General features: G+C 39.5%; 1 protein-coding gene across 3 annotated transcripts in view; it reads right to left on the bottom strand.

Annotated features, from left to right (window-relative positions):
- CNTNAP5 (contactin associated protein like 5) overlaps positions 1–25773 on the bottom strand; it is a 271197-nt gene that overhangs the window by 98742 nt on the left and 146682 nt on the right. For all 3 annotated transcript variants that reach the window (XM_030952826.1, XM_030952828.1, XM_030952827.1), the window contains 3 exons: positions 23746–23895; positions 22468–22639; positions 8310–8416 (listed from right to left, as the gene is read on the bottom strand). In XM_030952826.1, the coding sequence (XP_030808686.1) occupies positions 8310–8416; positions 22468–22639; positions 23746–23895 (429 nt within the window). The remainder of the gene's footprint in view (positions 1–8309; positions 8417–22467; positions 22640–23745; positions 23896–25773) is intronic.

Raw genomic sequence — 25773 nt, forward strand, 5'->3', positions numbered from 1 at the left:
TGTGCTCTTGCCTCCCTGCCAGGATGGGCTGTGCTGGTGGTGTGCAGGCATGCACTGCACTGACAGAGATCAAGATACCTATCATCTCCCAGTCCCTTATAATCCTCTGGAAAACAAATATACCAAGTTTCACTCTCAGTTATCTCTTTCAGTCTCAGGTATCTCAAACTCAGCTAGCTTTTCAGATCAACAGCTCATCACATTAGCACATTCATTTATAGCACTGCTTTACTCACTGATGATAATGCCTAATTTTTTCCTTTAGCTCTTACTTTTCATCTTCCCAGGTGCTTAGGAAATAATTTGTCAAATTTTGATCAGCATTCAAAAAATAAAACCTTTACCCCAGTCAGAGCAACATCACCTAATTCTATGTGCTTTCTCATATTTTCTGCAATATAAACATTCATAAGCTTAAAAATCAAAATTATGGCTCTGAAATGTATACACCCCACATTTTTTCAAGCCATACACTACACCTCCCTCAGAAATATCCTAGTAAAACTATAAATATTCACTTTGATTGGTCATGGTTCAAGCTATAGATTCATGATTCAGACTTCCATGTCAGAAAAGCATTATCAGATTTGAATGTCATTATAATAAAACCTTTTTTTTTGACCTTTTGTGTATAAAAACCATTCAGAATTTCATTTCCTAATTTCTGCATCAAGACCCCTATGGCTGGTCAGCCACAGCACATGCAGGAGCTCTCTGTTACTCCACAGCCAGGTCTGAAAGGACTGGGGTCACTCTTGGTTTGGGTCTGCAGTTGAAAATTCAGCCTTTATTCAATATGCTTTACAAGCCTGAAAGGTTTTATATATGAGCAATTGTGTCACTGTTCATTTCTTTGAAGTATCTTGAACCTGATAATCCAACTGTTCTAATTACAGTCCTTAAACCAGAGGTGATTTTATCCCTGCCGTACCTGAAATCTATAACAGTACATGGCTAAGCACAAACATTTCCAAGGTCAAACTTCCATTTTTTCCGATATAAAATCTTTTTTGTTCACTTTTTCACAGACTGCCCCTTGCTATATTGCTATCTGGCTTCCAATCTTACTTTTGCCCTAAGCAGTTCACCTGCAGTCTCCATGGCAGCCTTTGCTAAGCACAGGCTTCCTGTTCCACTGTGGAGCTGCTCAGCAGAGGAGCCTTTAGATGCTCTCAGTTCCTAAGTTCTTAGCTCTGTTTCATTTGCCCTGACGTTCTTATGAAACCTCTGCTCCCTTTCAGGCCAATTTTTTGGTTTTTTTTCACCTCCAGTCCTACTTTGACTAAAAAAGGAAAGGCCATTCTTTGTACAATGCCTTAAACTTCTGCAAATAACCCCCAAGGAGCAACATATTTAAAGCCCTCTCTCTTCAATGGGTGAATGAACCTGCTATTCGCCCAGTAAGATGCACTCTTACCCCATATTTAAAAATCCTGCTTGCACTCAATGTAAAAGTTGCAATGGCACTGCTCAGTTCTGCTGCTGGGAGGACCAGGCAAGGCAAACCTCTCTCTGCTGCACCCAGCAGCACATTATTTATGTAGATACCACCAAGAATGGAAACTTCCAAACAAAAAACAATTTGTTGGTTCAGGTTTTTTTTCCTCAGATGACACTGTCCTTTTCAGATTTAATGGACACCAAGATAACTTTCCCCAAAAAATAGAAGTAAACCTTAAAATTCCACAAATTTTGTTCTGACTGCATTCCCAATTACTTTGGAAATTGATTTCATTGCATGAAATGTGAGCTAGGGATTCAGAATTTCAGCTGTACTAGTTATGATTACCAAAATGAATCCTGTATTATTCCTGCTTCAAGATTTGATTCTCATAATCTAATAAAAGTAGCTGATAATTTTCAATTTCTCAGAGGGAGAGAGCATTTTATGGTGATATAATACATAAAATACATTAAAGGGACCTAAAGAACTTTAATTCTTGATTTCATTGGGAGGTGCTGACACTGTCCACTTCTCAGCTAAAATGTAGCAGCAGTGAGTTGCTTTTATAATCTCTGAAAATTGTAAAGTCATGAAAAAATGCAGACAGAATACTTGCAGCAACATCATTTCAGACTCATTTAATCATTGTGTAATTCTTTGCACATTAGACAAGAAGAGTAATAATAGCCCCTATAATGGCAATTATTATTGCATTCAGAGGTGAGAACTCATGTACTGGTTAGACTGGAGAGGCCAGTAAGAGCTGGGGATTCTGCCAGGATATTCAACCAGCCACAGACTGACCTTGGGAAAACAGATATACACAAATGCTGAGCAGGCCAAATTAAGTATTCTCAACTAAATGCTCAGAGCTCTTGGAGGCAGATCAGAGACGACTATTTCAATCTCTGCTCGTGTACCTTAGGCCTGGCAGATCTGATCTTAGAGACTTGGAGTAACGAGCAATGAGCGAAAGATTTTTCTAAATAAAAAAGAAAGCAGTATGTAATGGCAGGTTTCTTATTTCAACAACAGAAGGATTAGTACAGCAATGAACTCAGGGAATGATCATCATTCTCACCCCTAAAATACAATTGTCTTGTTAAATGCCAGAAAAACCTACTCTGAAAACCTGGATTGTGACAGCTCTGCTCTTGACAGAATAATGCAGTCTCTGCTGTGACATGCCTGGATGACAGACAGATTATTTCTTCCTTTTTAGAATATGTACTTGCTGATCTGGTAAAGAATATGTTATTTCCAGAAATTGAATTAAAATGCCTTTTAGCACAGGGTCTCCTAATGGATATTCAGGAGAGACACTCCCATTCCACCTCGTTGTTAGACAATCTCCTACCATCCAAGCTTGGGCTCCCCCTGGCCAAGGCCATGTCGAGCCATCCTCCCCTGTCACTGCCCTGCTGTGGCTGGAAGGCAGCTGTGCCAATCACAGAGCCCAGCCTGCTGCTGCTGCAGGAGAGCAGCCAGGGACAGCCAGGCCCTTGTAAGGGAGGGACAGGAGTGACCAAAGAGGTGAAGGATGCTGTGCAAAGCTCACAATTTATGTTTTGCTGGAAAGTCCCCATGTCCCTCAGGGGATGGTCACACCTGGGGATGTCTGGATTCGCACAGGACTGGGTGAGTTTCCCACATGCTCCCTTCTGCAGGAAAGCCCTGAAGAAAGTCCCACATTCAATGTGTTATTTATAAGGAAATCTCAGGCAAAGGGAAAACTTTGTTTAAATTAACACCATGGAAGAGAATGCATTAATAACATAGTAACTTATTACAAAATAAACAATGAAAATTCATATTGCAAAAGCATGGTGTGAACAAAAATATGCAGGAACACCATGTGCAGTACTGAAGGTTTGATATGAATATTAAATGTGTTTTCTTTAGTCAAAGAAAACCAGTGTGTTTAAGCACACACAGAAAAATGCTGCTCAAGAACCTCAGACAGGAAAATTGGCTACTCAGGACATGCAAATTGCACTACCAAACTCACTAGCAGGCATCTATCATGACTGAAACTCTCAAAACCTCATTTTCCCATCCAGCAAACTGTACACATCTCCCTACCTTGGAACACAGGAGAATTACCAAACCCCCAGCTGGCATTTTAAGATGCAGCTCCAGTACTGCTAACAATCTGGCTGAAGCTATATTAAGCTTTTCAGATTAAAAAAATGATATATGCAGTAAGCATATTAATATTTAAAAATACACTTTCAGAGCCTGAAGTTAAGTTTATGGCAGATCAATGCCTAGATGACATTTCCATTATTGGATGACTCTTTCCTCCAGCAATTATCTAGGCCAATAAGACATATATGTGTGAGATAGATCACACACCAAAGCAAATACCCAGAATTAAATTCTATTCTGTTAATTATCACCTTGCAAAGCTTTGGGACCCGTTGACAACCCCAAAATATGAGGAATTAAATAATTATTTTATATTTCTCAACATCTTTTATATCAACGTTCAGCACTCTTTGGAATTAAACATTCGTGCAAGACTAAAAACTACCTGAAAACTATCATCAATAAAAATCATAGAGATACAGAAGGGCAAGATGAGGCTTTCTAAGGGACTAGGATAACTCACCAAAAGATAAGATTGCTAATCATTATCTTGCAATAAAGCTACACCATTCTGTATCTCAGGGCCATTTTACACTGGTCTACTGCTCTTACTATCACATGATAATTACAAGAATTAATAATATGAGAGGAATGACTATGCAGCTTTTAAACTATGCACTTTCAATTAATACATATATTAATTTTTATATATGTATATAGATATATAAAAATTAAGATCGGTAATTCACTTACCTAAGTTTCCCCCTATCTCTCTTCCCACATATAATTCTGACCTACCTTCAGTTGCCTATTCTGTGTCTAAGCTAGGACAGCCTCCCTCTACAGATGGCAGACTTCAGAGGTGGTCCATGAACTTCCCATGGACACCCTAGCTCACAGTGAGAGTAGTTAAGCTCCGAAAGCAGCTCACACTCCTTTTTACATATAGAGAGAGACCAGACCACTATCTTAACTTGGATGTCACAGTACCAAGACAGCAAAATATAGATTAGCTGAATCCCACCCAGGCCTTTTCCGCAAGCTGTGTACTAACATCGGTGTTTGTATCTAGAGGAGGAAAAGAGAAAATTAACATTACATTATTATCTGTTTTGCTATGGTTCACACATGTAATGGATCCTCTCTATCTGGATTTTATCAGATTACTCCAATACCTGACAGATCAGCAGGCTACCCACCACACTGCAGAAATTGGGAAGGTATCTGTCCCTGAAATGCTTCAGCTGAGCTCCTCTTCCAACCTATCTAAATGCAAGCTATGTGAAGCACATTGAAAAGATAAAGCAAAAAGCAAAACCATACATTTTAGAGATTGAAATACGATTGTATCCTCAAAGCACTGTCTCAGCCACAGATAAGCTCAAGTAGCAATAAGTTTCAAAAGAAAGAGCCCACACAATTTCAGCAGACGATATAGATCACACACCTTTTAATATATCTGCAAATTGGATCCTATTTCCAACAGAGGTGGAGAAAATAAGGTGCAGCAAAAGTCTTACACAATGAAATGTAAATCACCAACAGTTGGTTTGATATCCTATAGGGTTATTCCATGGCTCCTGCTTTCCCCAGAAAGCATATACAGGTTTTAGCAAGATTTTACTTGCATTTACATTTAAGTTCAGAGAAGAGGAGAATGGAAGCAGGACCAGATGACACTTCAGTGTGAAACTTGCCTGCCACAAAATAAGGCTTTAATGGGACAGGACCACACCCTTTTCAGTAGAGGACCCTTATCTGGACCAGGCAGATTGCCAAACATCCTGTGACAGTTTAGAAGCTCTCAGGATCAGAAGGGGTTTCGAGTGAACAGGAGGTTACCTGAGGTTAGCAGGCAAGTAGCTGCCTCTAGTAAGATTATATTAAGGCCATGTCTAGAGCCAGATAGTTCTTTCCATGTATCTTCAGATGGATGCTTTTGCTTCATACACACTTCCTGAATTTCAACTACACATTTTCAGACATGCCAGACACAATTTTGTCCCACATATCTGACATGGTCTTGCAAACACTGTCCCAGCTGTGTCTTCTATCAACTTACTGTCCTTTTCTGACACTCTCTAATTCCCTTATGTTGCATCAAATGCAAACTATTTATCTTTGCTTTTCATGGCACATTTCCAACCTTTTACCTGTCATGACTGACATTTGCCTTGTCAAAAATGTCAAACTCCTCTGGCCATAGCCTTATATTTTTCAAACAAGCACATTATTGCTTTCTCCCATGTCACTAAGCACTCCATTTCTTCCTCTTTTTAATCTCTACCTTATGACTATTTTGCTATAAGAAAGCCCAGAAATAATTATGCACCTGGTAGACTGAAACTGCCACCTCTAATGCTGATGAAGCTTTTCTAGCATTCCATCACCTGTGCCAGCATGTTTTTATACCCTCAGAAACTTAATTGCAAACTCTTTGGAGAAGAGGTAGTGTGTATTGTTAGCTGTTGCTCACAGCAGGATCCAGTGTGGTCTGTGAATATTTGGAACTAAAAATAAGACTGTTTATATACTAACCATAAAATGTATTTCAATACTTCATATTTGATGACAGTGAGTTAGGGACAATTTCTCTCAAGATCTCAGTTCTTAAAATGGTAAGATCTCCCAGTCTGAGGTGGTAAAACATAAACCAATTAAATCTGGCTTGCAGACGCATGCCATGCAGTTCTTCCTAAAAGAATGACAAAGAATGGGTCTTTTTATTATTTTCAACCAGTGGTACCCACGTTTCACCATACCAAAATGAGGTAAAACCTATGGTGATGTAACTCAGACCGAAAAGAAATCCAGGCAACACTGAAACAATTCTCACTGTTTTGCTTGCAGCAGATTGCCAGCTAAATCTTTCCCATGCTGCTGCATGGATTTGGGTCTGAAGGGCAGATTAATAAAAGAAATAGCCTCTCCAAAGTGGTATAAGTTCAATTTCAGGCCCGTCAGCATCAATGTTCTAGAAAAATAAAATCTCTTGAGGTAATATTTCAAACCATACGAAATTAGATGTTTTACTTTGATAGAACTACACTGAATTATATGATTGGAGAGTTTCCTATACATTGAGGATTTTCTGGAGTTATGCTGTGATCAAATCTGTGCCTTTCATTCACCTGCTAAAAGGTACTCCTGCACATCAACCACTATCAGCTGAAAGTGATAACATCTCTTGTTCTGTAAGTTTTGTATCACCAGTCTGTGTTTGCCCACCGGCTTTGAGATGGTTTCATTGCATATTTCAAATAGATGAATGCATTTCTCCAGACTAATGTTGCTGTTTATCAGCACTGCTTGGCTCACAGGGTAGCTGGCTCCACAATCTAGCTGGAATCAAATTAGCTGTTGATAAATCAGTTGTAAATAAGCTGAGCAGCTGAATAGCTGTACATCACAGGTGTGCACAGCTTAACACAAGAGCTTCTTGAGAAACTTTTCAGAGTAGTTTCACATCAGTGAACCTTAAAGAACTACAGCTAGGTGCCTTTGAAGGGCAGACATGAGCTGACAGAAGCAGGAGGCTTCACTAGCTCCATGGAAGTCTCTGTGGGGAAAACTAGTCATGAACCAGCTCTCTGTGGTATGAGATGGTCTCCTTTGGACAGAAGCCACACTGAGCTGGCACAGACATAGTGAGCCTCAGGCCCCAAGCTAATATGACAGCACAGATGTAGCCCAGAGCTGAGTGTCCCTAATCACCTCTGACAGACAATAGTGACAGTTCTCCTCCTTCCCCAAGGAGCCCCTCCCTTCTCACCACCTGACTCGGCCACCTAGTTCTGTACCAGTCATCAGCAGGTGTAAATATTCTGCTATGGCCTTACAGGAGCTTTGAAGAGTTGTGATGCCTTTTGGAACAACAAAAGCAATGGACAGAAAGTAAGCCCTCTTTTTAAAATTATAAAGTCAGCCTTTTTCTTCCCTCTCTTCTTCTGGCTTGGCATGATTTCCACACAAAACCCTTGGCTTCCCTTGTGTTCACAATGTAGAGTTCAGGTGACAAATCTATGAACAGATCTCGCAGCAGAATCTCTTGTCAGCTGCACACCCCACAAATGCTTTCACTGTTAACTACCAAACCATTAAAGTCTCCAAAATGACAGTATGGTTGCCAATATTCTCAGCTTCAAACCACTAAGTACCTTTTCTTCTCTTTGGCTTTTTAGTTAAATGGGGAAAAAAAAATCCATCTCACCAATGTCATCTTATCTGTGGTCCAAGTGCTCATCAAGCATCCAGAGTGGTTACAGTTGTATTCCTGGAATTGTTATTCTTACTCACAGTTTTTTCTCTTCATTTCCTTTGTTAGAACTGGAAATTTACCTTCATTTTCTGTTTTTCCTTTTAGTCAGCTGTATGAAATGGCTTTATTGTGGCTTTTCGTTTCTCTATTTTTTACCAGAATTCACAGCATTTTGTGCCTCTACTGTTTGATGGGGGTTTTTAACCTTTAAAACCCCTTAATATTCCTTTTGCTGTGGATTTCAGTAGCTGAATGTTTCTGTATTCTTGTTAATAGTAGCAGCCCAAAAAATAGTTCAGCAAAATTTCAAAATCATAAAATGTTGGAAACTGGGTTCTTGCTATATGGACCTTCATATGATCTAGAAATGAAGTCCAGGGTGTTAAAATTGACTTAAAGCACCAAACACAGATTAAAATCAGCCAGCTCAGCCAAGCAAAATTCTACTAAACGTCTGATGGCCACTGTGATGACAATGAGGATGTAATAAGAATGATAACTGCACGTGGGTTTACTTACAGTTGTGACAGGTGGCTCCCATGTAGCCTGTATAGTTACAGTCACAGTAAAAGGTGCTCCAGGACTGGGAGCATTTTCCTCCATGTTCACAGTAGTTGGGTAAACATCTAAATTGAGACATTAAAAAAATGTAATTAATGATAAATATTTCTGCACAAATAACATGCTGCGGGGAAAAAAAAATCAAAACCAACAGAACTGTCTCAACTCCTCATTCAGGCAGGAGTTTCTTAGGGCTGAAATCGCTGTGTAATGAAAGAATTATTTCTTTTTCTGTGATCCACATCCAAGCACTGAAGAAAAGAACATTTAAGCTAACCAGAAGATACGTAAAGATCACTGTAAATAAAAACATATCGCTTATTAGCAATTAAAGTGTCATGAACTTTCTGACCATAGAGAAAGACAAGTAGCAGGTGAAAATGCTGCTGAAATCTTGCTCCAAAGGAGAATCCCCTGTTCTCTGACTGAACAGGCAACACTGTTATCAAAATTAGGCTAAGTTACATTTGTGGTAACACTAACAGCATGCAGATCTCTAAAGTAAGAGAAAAATATGCTTCAATTGTGAGTTCTGTACTCTCTTCCTCATTTTAGTTGGTGTGCCTCTGAAGTATTATTGTGAAACAAATTATTAAAAGAAGAAAGAGGCACAACAGCATGCAGCTCAGGAAATGAACAGAAATAAAAGCTGTGGGAGATAAATTCAATTTCCAGGACAAAAAGCAAATGCTGATCTGAACTCCCTTGGTATAAACGTAGGCAGTGCAATGGAGTTACACCAGCTTAAACGGGAACAGATTGCTCCCTTATTTGTCTTTTTTTTTTCATTTTTTTCCCTCTTACTGTATATTAATCTCTTTTACACAGTATGTCTGACTTTTAAAAAATAAGTAACTTGTTTATACTGCTGATTCAATTGTGATGGGTGGGTGGAGAGGAAACAGGCAATCAATTTATCCTTTACACTACAGAACTCCATTAGGATTTGCTTTGCTGTAATTTGAGCTTCAAAACTCTTTCAGTGCCCAGATCTTCCCAGGGTGTGAGTGTGAAATCACTGATGGTACCTTGATTTTTTCTAGCTGAAGATGTGGTTTTATTGCAGTTCATCTTATCCTTAGGAAGCTTTTTTGCATTCAAGTAGGTATATTGCCCTTAGCAGTGGCTTTCAATCTGTTTCTTCTAATTACTTACAATTAAAACCCAGTCCACACAGGCAAGCAGAAAACCTGTATGTCACTAACACCCATCTTCACCAGCCTTCTGAGCCTCATCAGCCAAGTTTTCATCAACTTACTTGAGTCCAAGGCTGTTTGGAGCTGCCAAACCTTGACAAGCCAAAGGAACCTGTTCATGTGCCCAGAGGCCTGTCAGAGCAACCTCTTGTCCTCAATATGCTCCCTGCTCATTCATACAAACTTACATCTATTCATCTCTATCAGAGTCTAAGATTTATTCCAGAACACAGATTCAGTTGATCACTATTTATACTATTATACATAAGATTATAAAGGTCATATAAAAATATTAACATGGAAGATTATTAATGCTTGCTCAATTGCTGCAGTAATTACTTACTATTGAAATATGAAAGAAATAAGGAATTCAAGAAGAAAGTATGTTATTTATAACTATCTGCAACATATTTTACAACATTTCTAAGATATATTGGTCTTATAAAAATCATTGTTGTGATTTCTATTAATCATTGAGCTCAAATACAAAATGAGGACAGAGGATGAGAATTACATTCCTAGTTTTCTAGCTCTCCAGGAACCTATTATGACTGCTGTGGGAGAACATCTTGTTTCTAAAACAAGAAAAAAACAAGGGGGAAGGCCAAAACCTCTGGGTTTGCCCTGCCTTTGTAAGGCAGGAATACTGAGAAGGGATGAGATTTTGTCTGTTAATGGTATGCTGGGCAATCATCTATCAGTCCAACAGCCTGCTGGTACAATGAGAGCCCAGCCAGCCCCTCTGCCATCACCCCTACTCCTGGCAGTACTGAAATGAGATTTAAAGCTTTGGGTCGATGCTGAAGAGAGCAGGAGCAGCCCTCTGGGATGGTGCAAACAGGACTGTGTGGTGTGCCCTGCAGGACCTGCCAGCCAATCAGCAGCTCCCCAGCAGCTTCATCCCAGAGGCAAAGCCCAGGGGTACAACAGCTCTGTGGTGGTAAATGCGAATTTCACCTCTGGGAGCACATTTACTCATATTTGTACTTTGGTGGTGCCTGCCCTTGCCCTCAGCCCACTGCCTTTAATTGCACTTGCTATTTAGTGATAAACATTCCTTTATGTCACCTGTACAGCAGCAGTTCTATTCACATCACAGGGAGGCTGGTGAGAAGAAACATATGATGTTAATGGAGCTCTTTGGAGAGATAAAAAGAATAATGCTGTGTTATTAGCATAACTTACATCATCAGTGTAATGGACAAATATGATCTTTGCCTAGTTTAAACTACCCTTTATTAATTAACCCAATGCAGTAGAGCTAATTACTAACCATTTCTAGTTTGCCAAAGGCCTGTATTAGAGGCTTATCCACATTTATTCCCTTGAAACAGTTTCCTTTTAAAGATTTTACAAAGTTGAAGGTCACTTCTTATATCTACTTGTCTTATGAATGCAAACACTTTTTCTTCTCCCAACAATGCACAAAATGCAAGTCAAACAACCACATCAGCTTTTAATGATATTCATAAATTTAGAATTAAATATTTTTTTATTCCTTAGTCTATTTGCTTTAATTAACACCAACTGCATTGATCTTGTTTTTGGTCAAATAACTAACCCTTCTAAGAGCTTATGAAACAAATTTCTTTGCAACTCTAATAATTACCATAATCCCATTTTAGCTGAGCAGTTGTGTCTTCATTAGAAGCAAAATTTTTCCTAATTGTGAGAGAACTCAAAATTAAGAAATAGCTACAATTAAAATTAATCAAGGCATGGATAAGTCACAGATTGTTGCATTTGTGAACTGTCCTAGATCCTCATGTTGAAGGATTTAAACACATGTAATTTAAAATATAAATTAATGTTTGCAGTCTAGTAGAAACAAACACTTTCAGCAAAAAATGCAGTGGTATCACAGAACATTTCATAGACAAAAATTTGCATCAGGCAGCCCCTGACCTATTTCCAATTGAAACGAACAAACAGCTCAACTCAATTTTTGCAAGCAATGTAAATGAGACACTTGAAAATTTATGGATTTGCCTAAGAAAGCTTGTGACAGACCAGGGACTCTGATCTTCCCCATTTATTCATATAATATATACCACAGTGAAAAATTATTATTGAAAAACAAATAACTGAAGCAAATAAATTTTTCCCTCATTGAGCCAAGCTGGAAAATGCACACCTTAGCCATCTAAGTGAGCAATATGCAGAGCCTGCACAAAAGCCTTCCCTGTCCTTGGATGAAACATTCACCTCTAAAACCGTGGGTGTGCTTCCTTTGAAATCAAAGGACAAACTGCACAGAGATTAAGGGGGGAGAAATTCGGGCCTTTGATGGGAATGATGAAGAAATAACAATGGCAAAATTACTTGAGTGGGAAGGCTGAAGGAGCTCTATACATTTTATGTTACACTTGACTGGAAATAAACCCAGCGTACTTTCAATAAGCACCTCTGAGATTTTGTTATAGTCAGCACAGTACATTCAGCACTACCCTCGATTCCTCCCAAGTAAAGAGGAAGGAAAAGGAATCATCACAGAGAGAAAGAAAAAAGGAGCACACCCCTAAATATCAAGACTGTATATACACATAATTTTTAGACAAGCACTGAGTCCCTAAAACTCAGTAATGCTGTAACAAAAAACACATGAAATTTTGGAAGACTATCAATAAAGCATTGTCTTAAATATTGTATCAAATTCATTTTATTTCAGCATGTTTGCCTATTTATAGTCAGCAGCTATTTAATTTATAATTAACGAAATTTAACATTAAAAGAGATGACTTCATTTAGTGGGCATATATGTCTGATGAAACTCACATTGTTGCTGTAACAGACTATATTTTGCTTTAGTAAAATGGTGTCTTTCCACTAAACTCAATAGATTGAGGCCAATTGCAACAACATAGATTTCAGCCCTGCTGTGCTGAGCTGTAAATCTGGGAAACTCCTTGCCAAAGGTTATTTTTGATACAAGAAATGGCTTCAAGGGGAGACCAGACAATCATTTCCAAGAGGAATTTAGCAATGCAACCAGACAGACAATGTGTAACAACTTCAGAGCTTTACCAAGGGGAAAACTAATGAAGAACTGAGAGCATCAGAAAAAATATTGCAAAAGCACATCCAACTCTTTTCTTGCCCTGGATTTTCTTTTGTGGCAAAATAGTGGGCTAGGTGTCCTTAACTAAAGAAAGAAAAAAGAGCTACAGAACCAGAGGAAGAGAGAAAAAGTGTGTAAAAGCAATATTGCAATGGGCTGCAAAAGAAGCAACACTCTTCAGACCCATGGTTTTTGTCAGCAGACATTTCTTCTCCATCACCACACATTCCAAATTCTCTTTCCTCTTTCAACTTTAGAAAACTGACCAACAACTTACTAAAAAGTCTTTTGACATTCTTTATTTTTTATTTTTAAGTCATCTCCATTTTCTTTCCTAAATTTATGACATTGTGAGAACACATGGAATACAAAGAGAACAAGAATAACGTGAACAGACAATTCCTCTTTTCCGTGATGGAAATCAGCTAGTCTATCCTACTGAATTGATTAAAAAAAAAAAAAAAAACCTCAATAGTTGATAACAAAGGTAGGTTTGTCTTCGTTGCGAGATGTGCAAAACTTGATGAAAGAACTTTTAAAATATATCACTATTTGCACTGTTGGTCACCTTGGTTCTCAGACCCTGCACCTGCACACCACCGTGAGACCAGCTCTGAACACTGATGCCAACAGCCCCCAGGCATGTGAGTAGCACAGAACTGTGGAAGAGGTTGTGCTGGGACTGGCACTAGTGAAGGAAAAGCCTGTTATCTGTGCCTTAGATAAAAGGCATTTTTTAAGGTTTGATTGCTTTGTTGTTAGAACACCTACATTTTTAATATAGGTAAATGTGCTGACAGTTTGGCTTAGCATCAGCAGAAAGGATTTTATATAAATAAACTTGAAAAAGAAAAAAGGGAAACAAATAAACCATCCTGTACAGACAGCTGTTCCATTTAGAATTCATCATTTTACAAAGCAAAAGCAGAAAAGCCATCTGCAAAAATCAAACAAACAAAGAAAGATATGATATTATATTCTACTTGCATCCCCATATCTGGCCTTTAATTTACCATGGCATTGCACATCCCATGGATTTTTACTCTAAAAGAAGAGCAACGGGAGAGAACTCTTCAGGTTCCTCCAAAACTCATTTCCACACTCAAGCAGGATTTCAAAAGCTAATAAATTAGCCCCTTACCTACTTTCAAACTGCATTCTTTCTCCACAGGGTCTCATTCAGGACAAATCCCCTCTCCCACCCTAGCGAGAAGTCCCTGCACTCACAGGGACAAAGTTAACTTTCTCCAATTTCAGCACCTTTCCACATGTAGAAGTCACTGCACTTACAGGAAGGTGTTCACCCTGTTCAAACCAATTTTTTACCTACCCTAACAGGATTTACTGAATGATACTGACAAATCTGAAGCATCTGTCTTTATTTTGCTCTGAAACACAGCACTTATACAGACTAGTGAACACTTCATGGGCCTGGACTGTCATTTTCTGCAGCTGGTATTGCGTGTATGAAACAAGGACAGGGAAAACACAACTAAGGAAGGGCAAGCAAAACCAACTGAAGGCATTATCCAAATAATCTGAGCATTCCTTTTCATTCTCATTAAAGAAACACAAAGCCCAGAAAACTGCCCCCTCCTCAGAGAGAGCATTTTCCACTGTAACTGCCTATTTTTTTCTGGAATTTGCTTTGTACAAATATTTTCTTTTTGTCTATCACAGAGCAAGAGCATCTGACAGTGTGAAGATCATACCCCAGTCTAAGAGCAGGAAACTGTGCTACATGGTTTTATAACACTTCATTGTCAATCAGCCCTTAAGCTATTGGAGAGAAACTCTGCCATTACCTGTATTATTCAGCTGCTTTAAACATTAGAATAGATATGAGGAGATGAGGGAAAGTTCCTCAGAATTACAGAGATTTTAATTCCAACACCCAGGCTTTAGATGCTTGTGGGTTTGAATTTTTTAAATCTTGCTCTGCTTTTCTGCATCCTGTCCTTCCATATTAAAACCTGTGTGGTATTGAGAGGATTTCCAAGATCACAATTCAAAATGCTACCTACAAGGGTGTAATTCCAGTAATTTAGTTCCATTACTTAGCATGTCTAATTTGTGATATAGGTGCATACTTTAGGGAACCACCCAGGAGACTGCTTAACTCTCCCAGAACATCATGTCCTCCTCTATTTCTAATACTATTTTCTTCACTGTACAGTGATCATTACAAGGCATTAAGTCATTAAGATACATTTTTCCCTTTTTCGTTTCCCACCATGTAATATAGCTTGGATTTAAGACACCTTCCCCATTCTATTTCCACATCCATTTTCCATTCCCCAGACCACATTCCAGTGTTCTGCTCTGGGTTTAATAGAGAGGAAGTAGAAAAAAACCAAAATCTCTCAAAGGGTAGTATGATGAAAAAGAAAGACACATTTCTAACAATATCCTAATTTTTGCTGAACAAACACAAAGTAAAGTGTTTTACAAAGTACCAAGCACAAGAAAGGGAAACTTTTTGAAAACTTTTTCCCATTTTCCTTAATTAATATAGAAATTAGAAGAAGACTACTGAAGCTTCAGTAGCCCTGAGCTATTTGTTCACTGAATCCTAAAACAGGCAAAAGAGACAAAAGATAAAGGGAAAATTTTCACTCACAGGACTGAAGTCCCCTATTTAAGGTGAGACAAAACATCAGAAGAACTACTTATCTGGACCATCAGATCCCTATAGCTAGCCAGGACAGTGTCTCCTGCATCATTTAAAGGGAAAAAATCTAGATCTGGGCATTCCAGCATCTGAAGGTGTGCAGTCCAAACACTTTGTTTTGGCTGAGGATAGAGATACAGCTGGGCAATTCTCAAATGAAACTTAGGATTTATGCAAAATCAGAAACATTTTGAAAAAGGACACAACATCCCCTCCTATGTCTTCAGCTCATTCCAGCTTTGATCATCATCCAAATTCAAGAAATGTGATGTAAAAACATCCCACTCATTGCTATAAAAGCAAGAAGGGAAAACATAAGAGGATTTCCTGCAAAGAGAAAGTAATATGCACTATGAAATCATTGTCATTTCTGCAGAGAAGGCACTAAATACTGAAAATAAGAAAAATTATAGAAAATGAAAAGGATGAATGCCAAACTGGGGGCTGGGATTTTCTTAATTATTCTTTCTGCAATGCACTGCAGATTTTTATGTGGGGTTAAATGCGATACTAAATGCTTGTTTTTTTAATCCCAGCCTGGGACTCTAACAAAAAAATTAAAATTCATTGGCCATAATTAGCCAGAGTATTGTTTCATACCCCTTGCATGGCCAAGCTAGGGGGTGAAAGGACCATATGAAGTTTGGCTTCTGCTGCAAGGCATACATTAAATCTAAGAGGAGAGTTAAGAAGTATAAAATACCACTATGCTTTTATCGGATTTATCCTAACACCCTTCACCTGCAATAGTAATTAATTTCCCAAAGGCCCATTTTGACAGTACAACACAAGAAGCAATGTTAAATTCAGCACTAAAAGTAAAGGAAGACAAAGTTAAAAAAATTCTTTCTTAGAAGTAAAAATTGATAATAAAATATAATAAAATCTACAAAGGAAACAGGCATAAAGAAGGTTTTAAAAGGTCAGCTCTATTTAGCAAGGAAAAAGAACACTTTAAGCTAATTTATTTAGAAAATACTATGAAGAATTTTCACAGATAAAACATGGGTATGGATAAAAGACTGAGCACAATATTTGTGCTCCACAACGAAGTAGTTGAGGGAAGCCAACTCATGAATCAACTCCATATATTTCTCCTTAATGAGGTAAAACTGTAAATGCCAATCTCATCACAGTGATTATTATGGATACCACATGCCCCTTTCCCCATTTGGATTTGCTGGGAGAACTGGAATATGCAGATTAATCTTGGTTTAATGAGGACAGTAACATCACTGTGACTGTGTCTGCTCACTGATGCCACAGAGATGGGACCCTGCCAGGATTCAGAAGAAAATATCTGAAGTCAGGTTTGTGCTCCTTGTGGCACATCACTGGAATTCTCAGGATGTCCTGCAAGATGTGCCATCCGTCCATCTGCTAAGGTGAATTCAACGGGAATATTTTTTCCCTCCCCCTCTCCCCCAGGTCACTTAAGGGAAGTGAAGTCCCTGGTGTTGTCCTTGACAAGTACTGTCAGTATTTGCTACAGCAAGGGCAAGGTGCCAGCCAAGTAAAAATAGGACAACCCAGGCAGAGCTTCATCAGCGCAAAATCAACATGAGCTGCAGCAATCAGATTAAAGTACCTCAGCAGCTGCAGCCAGGGAGAGCAACACATTCATTATCTATGCAAACTTGTGAACCTGAGCCTAAAGTAAAAGCAGGATCTGGCTACCCTCATAGTTCCTTTGTGGATAATGACAGGCTTAACATATAACAGGCTTTCCTAATCCGAAGATATCCCACTCTAATGTATTCAAGTGCAAATCATGTATAGAATTTATGACAATAAAATAATGGGCATACAACACCGTGCTTCTCCATCTGCTTCAGCCTCACCTCTGTCCAGGGAAACTGTCACCAAAAAGTCCATCACTTCAAGGGATTTCAGTTCTGGCAGGATTGACAAAATCACAAAATTTCAGACTTCTTAAAAGAGTTTTCTGTCACCGGGCAACAAAAATACCTCATCCTTTGTGATGGGGGATGAGGAGTTAAAAACATGAATGGAACCAACGTCATCATTATGGGTGTGTTCCAAGAGGATTTGCTTCAAAGGCTTGGTGAATGCAAACATTTGACCAGCACCACCTTGAGGGGCAAAAGGGACTATTTCCATAGGAGGTGCCAATTCAAAGGGAAAAGAGAGCACTTCTCTACTCACAACAGCTCTTCAGCACCAGTTACCCCAACAGCAATGCCTCCTAACCACTTTTCCTTATAGACTTTGCAGGAGGTGGTAGAGGAAACCACACCACATCTCACCTGTTTGTGTACACAGAGAGTGCAAGAACTCCTGCAAATGGCATTTTCCTCTCTGACACTATAAAACTGCAAAGCAGTCTGTCCCACTGCATTCAAGAAGTGCATGAGATTAATCAAGGCATGCCTTCAGGCTCCAGGCAACACTGCAGCCCTTGCTGCTGTATTCCAAGGGGTCCATCTGTGGTAAGAGCAGTTAGCCCTGCTCAGCCCAAAGGGAGCATCTGTGCTGTGTGAGGAAGGAATGGGAATCCACTGCATTTCTGGACTGAGGTTTAATGATTTTCTGGCACATTTTCCTAATAACCATGGTAACTCTTGAGCTGCAATATCTCTTGAGCCCACATTACTGCATCTATTCTCTGAACAGGATGCCAACCACAGCAAACAACCAACTCAGCTTCAGGACTGGAGCTAGTATTTCTAGTCACAAAATCTGGCATTCAAGCTAATTGCTGAATGGGAAATCCCAGAGCTTCTCAACTCTGTGGCCAAATTCTCAGCATCTGCATATTTGTTTTCCTACCCATTTCATTTATTTTTAAATGAGAGGCTGACTGAATTTTCCCCAGGCTATGCCTTCCATTGTTGGCCCACACACAGACAGACCCACACGCCCACTATTTCCACTGACACAAAGGAAAACACAGTGCAGAACGTATTAGTATTTAGAAAAATGCACACTGAGATTCAAATGTATTTTGAGATTAGCATAGCTATGATGCTATATATCTTGTTTTTGAACAACAGAGGTATAGAGAGCTGCATACAAGGAAAACAATGTTTTAGAAACAGTGAGGGACTTGGACTTCCTAGTCCTAAGTTTATCACCTCCCTCCAGACTTGCTTCAGATCAACAGTGCCTCTCCTTCAATTTCCTTACTCTGACAGTTTCATGGCAAAAATGCTGATGAAATAAGTTCAAAAGCATCCCACTGAACACTTTGCCAGCTTCCAGCCATCTGTGGCTTATGAATTCATGAACACCTTACTACCTTTTCCTTTTGCATTTGACCTTACAGCATCCAACAACATCTAATTTGATGTTGTGTAAGATTTGAACTTGTGAGAAACTGCACATTCTTGTTTATCATTCACCTCATCCATGCTGCTCCTCATCACACAACCCTGCCCAGCTCTCTCTTCTCCAGGCTGAAGAGTCCAAGCCTATTTCATGTCTCCTTGCAGAGAAGAGTTTGTAGCACACCAAAGAACAAAGTGTCAGTTTTAGAAACAGCCATGAGGGCTGAATGACAGACTTACAGACTGTGCAGTCAGAGCTGCACACAGCACCTCCTCTGAGTGGCCCAGAGAGGACACACTTCCTGCAAAGGGCTGGTCAGGCCAAGGAGGAGGTCAGTGAATACATCCAACTGGATTTGCATTTCATCTTTTAGAAACTAAAATAGAGGGTTCTGAAGGGATCCATACAGAGCTGTTATCTTGATTTACTAGGGGGAAGATGCTTCTGTAGTTCTCCAGTGCCTCAGTCCCTGCCTTCTCTAAACTTCTCACCCTCATTTACACCACATCTGAAACAGAGACAGGCACCTCCAAGAAGTCAGAGGACCTCAAGAAAACAACGAGACAAGTTAAAGGGAATCAGGTTATTTTTTGTCAAAGAAAAGAATACCACTAACCATAATGGAGTTTAACCACTATTCTAGACATCATGAAATTTGCAAAGAAGATATCCCAAAAAAATCCAGAGCAATAAATTCTGCAATCACATAGCTTTCTTCTGAGTTGTAAAAATGAATCATGTGTTCTCTAGAAGCAAAAAGAGCAAATCAGGATATATGAATAGCATCTGCTGCTCCTTCTCTGCCATTTCATATATATCTATACCTATCTATATATATCAGGTTATTAAAAAAAAAAACAACATAACTTTGGGCTCGACAGTCCCTTCTCACTGCTGCAATACTGACTTAGATTGTCTAAGAGATACATCTACTAAAATGAGCTTTCTCACAGGTCTGAGACTTCATGAGCTGAATTCCTGAAAGATTTTTCCCATGTTTTTGGTGGGTTTTTTGGCGATTTGTTTTATTTTTTTTTTTAATTTATGCACTGTTATTGTTGACATTTCAGAGCTCCCAAAGCAAGAACAAGGCACAGCTGTTCCAGCTGCAGGAAAAGCCTGAGTGAATGCAACAGAGCTGGAAGGAACCTGGAAGATCACTCAGTCCATGCTCACAGCCCAAGGCAGGATCACCCACACCCATGTTCATTATTTCTCACAGACTCATCTATCTGTTCCTAAAGCCTTCCAATGACAGAGACTTGACAGTCACCTCAGGCAGTCTGTGCCACACAGCTCTCCTGTACACCCTGGGCAGAAAGGATGAATGTTCCCTTCAGCGCTGCAGCAGCCTTTGAGCACCTAAGACCATTATGCTGCCTCCCCTCAGCAATCTCTTCTGAGGTTAAAGAATTCAGTCAATCTGAGCTCTGTCAGGCTTGGTGCTGTGGCCACTTCCCTGGGGAGCCTGTTCCAGTGTCCAAAAACCCTCTGGGTGAAGAACTTTTTTCTAACTTCCAACCTAAACCTCCTCTGATGTTACTGCAGGTCATTCCCTCTGGTCACCACGTAAGAGAAGAAATCAGTGCTGGCCCCTCCTCTTGCCCTCACTAGAAGTTGTAACTTAGGGAGGTGTCCCCACAGTCTCTTTTTCTCCAGGCTGAACAGACCAAGTGCCCTCAGCTGCTCCTTACACAGCTTTCCTTCAAGGCCCTTCACCATCTTCATTGCCCCTTTGGATGCTCTCTAACAATTTACTATCTTTCTCACATTGCAGTGCCCAAAGGTGTCCCCAGGACTGCAGGTAAGGCTACCCCAGGGCACGGCAGAGCAGAGCAGGACAATCCCCTCCCTTGTCCAGCTGGCTCTTCCTGATGCCCCCAGGACAGGGCAGGCCCTCCTGGTTGCCAGGGCTACTGCTGACTCATCTTTAATTTGCCATCAGCCAGGATCCCCCCAGGACTCCCTTTCTGGTCTCCAGCATCTCATTCCCCAGTCTGTCCATACATCCAGGGTTGCCCCATCTGAGGTGCAGAATCCAGCATTTCCCCTTGTTGAACTTCAGACAGTTGGTGATTGCTCAGCTCTCTCAATTGTCAAGGCTCTCTGCAGGGCCTCTCTGCCTTTCAGGGGGTCACCAGCTCCTCCCACTTTTGTATTGTGTGCAAACTTGCTCAGAATCCCTTCCAGCCCTACGTCCAAATCATTGATGAAGACGTTGAAGAGCACGGGGCCAGGATGCCATTGGATTTCCTGGCCACCCGGGCACCCTCTGTCAGTCAGCACCCTCAGGTCCTTCATTACATCACTCATAACTTTTTTTTTGTCTGTGTGATTGATATATTTAACAAGAAAGGTGGCATTATGAAAAACAATCCCACTCTTATTATGTTTGGATCTTTGTCCTAAATAATTTTATGGTATGATCACAGACTACAGCTTGTCATCTTTGGGACACTAAAGATAAGGAAGATATTTTCACTATTACCACCAAGTTGCACTTAGCCTTGACTTGGTGACAATGAAGGCACTGGAGGTGTCCCACAGCACCTCTGCATCATACCAGAAGAGTTGTCTTTTGTTTCAACATACAATCACACAAAGCGCTTTTAAATGCTCCACTCGATCTTAAATAATCTGTTTTTCCAAAAAAACAGCAAAATTCTCTCTCTCAGTTCCTAGGAAAGATGACATTTGCTTCATTTTGTAAAATTAGCTGCATCTTTTTCCATTCTATCTTAGAGTGGTAGAATTCCATCTATCATTTCAGGCAAGTATGAAATTCACATTCCCCTGATATCAGCCATCATTAAATGTGGAAAGATATTTGATCAGCCAAGTCAGTAATTTCTCCACATAAATGAACAAAAATGAACATACAAAGATGAGCACAAAGGTCTTGCATCACAAATGTTTTGCCCACTTATCAAAAGACTGCAGCTCCAGCAGACTGATCCCTCCTACAGGAAGGCATAATGGAAATCAGCCATCAACTTCATCTAAATAACATGTGTGAAAAAAGCATTAAATGCTTACAGTCCTAATGCATTTCCAAAATATCTTTATTACTCCCTAACCATCTGAAGCACACGAAATTTCCAGCACTTTCATTTCTACTTTTCAGAACTTAGGTAGATTAAAAAAAACCCAAAACCCACCACAAACAGAAACCAAAAAAAAAAAAAAAATCACAGAACTTCCTATTCCACATACTAATTTCAAAGTACACATTTGCATAAATGATTCAGAAATATTTAGACACAAAAAATCCATAAGAAGCAAAAGATATTTACAAAATACTTTTAAAAAAATTGGTTTCTTATTTCCTCTCTGCTGTTTATGGGAAAATCTGGGGTTCCTGTCAGGTTTCATCTTAGGAGGGATGTGGATCACTATTTAAGCTGAAATGTTTCTCTGGCAGATGCAGACATTCCATCATTATATTGTCCCACTGAACGGGCAGTATTGCACACGAGATGTACCATATCCTCATCATGAACGTGCTGTAATGGCTAACAAGAAAAATTGTAGATGATTTATTTAAGCAGAACCAGCTTATATATTAAGAGTATGACATGTTCTGATGAATCAACTAATTTTTCCTTCTCTTTCATTTCCTCTAGAACTTCAAAGCAATCAAATGTTGTTTATGCATAAAATTTAATCCTTTCACCAATCTATAGTTTGATTGAATTTGCATACTCTATTTCCTACAAGTCAATGTAATTGAAACCATTTCCCCTCCAGTCCTCCTATCTTTGTTGCAGTATTTTCTATTAGTAGCTCTATTACGCCTAATATCTGTAATGTTGGCAGATCAGAATTTTCACTTAATGCAACCTGTATTTATAAACCACTAGGATGAAAAAAGAACAAATACAAGAAAGAGGAAATAATAATTACCTGTCTTTGATGCCACACAGATCAATGTGTAAATCACTGAAATTCCCCAGGGAGCCTTGCTGAACTAAAATGAGGTCCTTGGGCTGGTTATCAATAAAGATGAGCCTCATACAGCCTTGAAAAGCAGTAATGGGATTTAAACACTGGGAATCGGTGAAATTGTCAGGGCACCCTGTGGGAAAAAGAGAAGAGGCAGAGAAGAATATTGGAATGTTCAACTATTTCTGCTGGGATTTCCTGATGCAAGAACTCAGAGGCTTATTATTTCAAATGTTTTTACTCCTTTTGCTATGCAACCTCCTGTGTTATAAATCCTCTAGTTAGGGGAAAAAATAAAAAAAAAGAAGAGAGAAGCCAGCCACTGAAAGTATCGCAATATGAGATTTTCACCTTGTGAAACATACTTGTGTTAAGCAAAATCAAAATGTGATTTTTTTCATCTCTTTAAACTCCACGGCAACTAAAACATGAGTTGTTAAAAGAGTTGTACGAAATGTAAAATCAGTATGGGCTAAATTCTGCTGCTGAAGCAATGTGCAGATGAAATCTTGTGGGCAGCAAGAAAGCCATTTGTATCTGAGCCTCCCCAGTATTTAGACAGCTCTGAGATCCAAACCTCCTGTACATCCTCACTTGGTTCTGTCTCCACAGGGTTCATCAAGATCAGAACCATACTACAGTAAGCACTACACAGAAATAAATATATTAGATTAAAAGACAGTTAATGACATTAATGTTTGCACTCTGCTTCAAAAAGCAGAAGATAGTATTTTTCAAGACTTTTTTCCATTTTCCAAATTGAGCTAAACCTATCTTCATTTTCCACAAGAGCTTTGTACATAAATACCTTTGAAGATTTGAGCTGTATGTCATCTAAGCTCCAAAAAATCACTGAGCCTGATCAGAACAGGAATGCTGACACCATTAATAATTCTAAGGCCTTTTGACCGGGAAAAAAAAAAAAGAAGCAAAACAAAACAAAACCAAAACCACTCATGGTTAATATAGCTTTGTAGATTTTGCATATATTGTCAGATAGATGTAGTTATCCATTGACTACCACTACCAGTAGTCCACTTTTACAGCTCTGCTTGCAGTTCTCCTTGTTCTCTCTCTGCCAGGCTTGACCAACACCCTTCAACCTGTCCATGGTGCTGAATGCACTGCAATTTAATCACTCCTTACCTCTGCTCTTAGCTGCAAGCAGTGCACCTAGGGAGAGCTCTATGGTGAGCACCTGAGGATCTGCATCACGCAAACTTCCCTGCAACAACCCACCTCCAAAATAGTAGCTGTTCCCCGAGTAGATCCGTGAGACAGTGGTTGCATGGCTGGCGGTGGCAGCGTCGCTATCCAGCGTCAGGGTAATGCGATGCCTTCTGGCATTGATGTTAACAGAATGCCAAAGCCCGTCGTGGAGATTAGTTCCTGGCAAAAAAAACATGGACAAAGTGAAAAAAAAGACGTGCAGGAGACAACTGTGCTCTTCAAATCTCCTCTTGCTTCCAACTTGTGGCCGCAAATATGCAGCTGAGCTATAAAAGGTGAGAACTGTAGCTGAAAAGAACCCATTACTTCTGGAAACAAGCTGGCATAGGAGAAAGGGCCCAGGAAAAGGGAAGTTTTGAGAGTGTTTAAGTAGGTCATCTCACATTTTAATCTAATCTCATACCACTGCAGGCACTCATCAAGATAGCCCAATCCCTCACCTTTCTGGTAACACACTGTTACCATTTAGGGGGTCTTTATGTCAATCTTCAGTCTGTTGGTAAATGCTTACAAGTCCAAAAGTGTGCAGAGATCACTACTGAAGTTCTGGTACTAAGCACGTGTGTGAGGTTGCAGAAGATTAGATTCAGTGAGACATTTATAGCCTGTTCTCAGGCTCCAACCTGAAACCTGACTGACTCCAACAGGTATCAGTAGGATTTGTGTTTCCTAAAACCCTCCACCACCAATTCAGCACATGGTACTGTTAATGGATGTACAGAAGTTGGATTTCTACACGGACATTCTGAGAACTGGCACTGATGCTCTGACCAAGAACCTCTAAAGTTTGAGGGTATACTGGGCAGTCTCCTTCTCTTCTAGACACTCATGTGAACTGGGAAATTACCTGTCTTGTTTCCTTATTCTGAAAATCAGTGCTGCATTGTGTGGCTCTTGAAATATCACCACAGAGCTACAAAGAAACTCCACATCCTCTATTCTGACAGCCATGGGAATCAGTGGGGAAGCTTCTGAACCCACACACAGAGGTGCAGATTAAAAGCAACCTCATTACAGTTCAAAATATGCTACCATCAGGCTGAAGTCACTGAGATCAAGCACAGACAACTAGTATTTACTCCCCACCCTAACAGAATATTTTTGTTAATGTTGCTTTCATAGAAAACAAACAAGCACTTAGGAACACAAAGAGGTGTGAGAACAGTTCAAAACAAAATAAAAAAAAAGTGGGTGTTAGGTGTGTGTAAAGCCATTTCATCACAAATTTCAAAATGAAATTTACTCAGTAATAGCTGTTAACACAGGCACAATTACCATGGAGTTAGAGGGTGGTTTTCCAGCAAATAAATGGATTTTCAACTAGAAGTGAAGTTTGAAGTGGAATATGTTGTTAAGGATTGAAATACTTACAAGAGGAAATAAATCCCATTTGGGGGAAAAACAGGTTCATTCTTGAGGAAGCATGAGTTTATTGTGAGTACCTGACATCTGCAGAACATGGCACAAGCACCTTCTGCACATTTCCCATGTGCAAGTAGGCAGTTTAGCATGTTTGGATAGGCTGGACTCAGGTTCATTATTTCAGAACTACATAAAAACAAATGCATCCAACCAAATATTGACATTGTCTCAGCTTTGTCAACAATTTCATTAGGACTGCAATAAAGGCTGGAATCTCAGTTTTCAGTGTTCAATTGCAGCAAGCTATGGCTGTAGCAATCTACATGAGTAAGGATAGATGCAGGGCTGCCTCATTTCGATCATAAAGGGGAATGAAACATGCATACAGAGCAGCTCTGCTTTGACAACTCTGTCAGTTTTTTATCTCTGCTTCTTTTAATAGATACATCTGCCCTCTTTTAGTCTGTACAGGGAATATTTTAATATTACATGTTTTTAAACATCTGCTCTTTTAGAAAATATATTATTATTGTTGTTATTATCATCATAATTATTATTATTATTCTTGCCTCAAATTTTACATCAGAGAGGCAGCCCTATTTTACCCTCTTGCATCCCACCAGCTTCACTACACAAAGCAGCTTGTCAAGTGGCTGAGAAAGCCTAATAGGGAGT

This window comes from Camarhynchus parvulus, chromosome 7, assembly GCF_901933205.1.
Source record: "Camarhynchus parvulus chromosome 7, STF_HiC, whole genome shotgun sequence".
Taxonomy (NCBI): domain Eukaryota; kingdom Metazoa; phylum Chordata; class Aves; order Passeriformes; family Thraupidae; genus Camarhynchus; species Camarhynchus parvulus.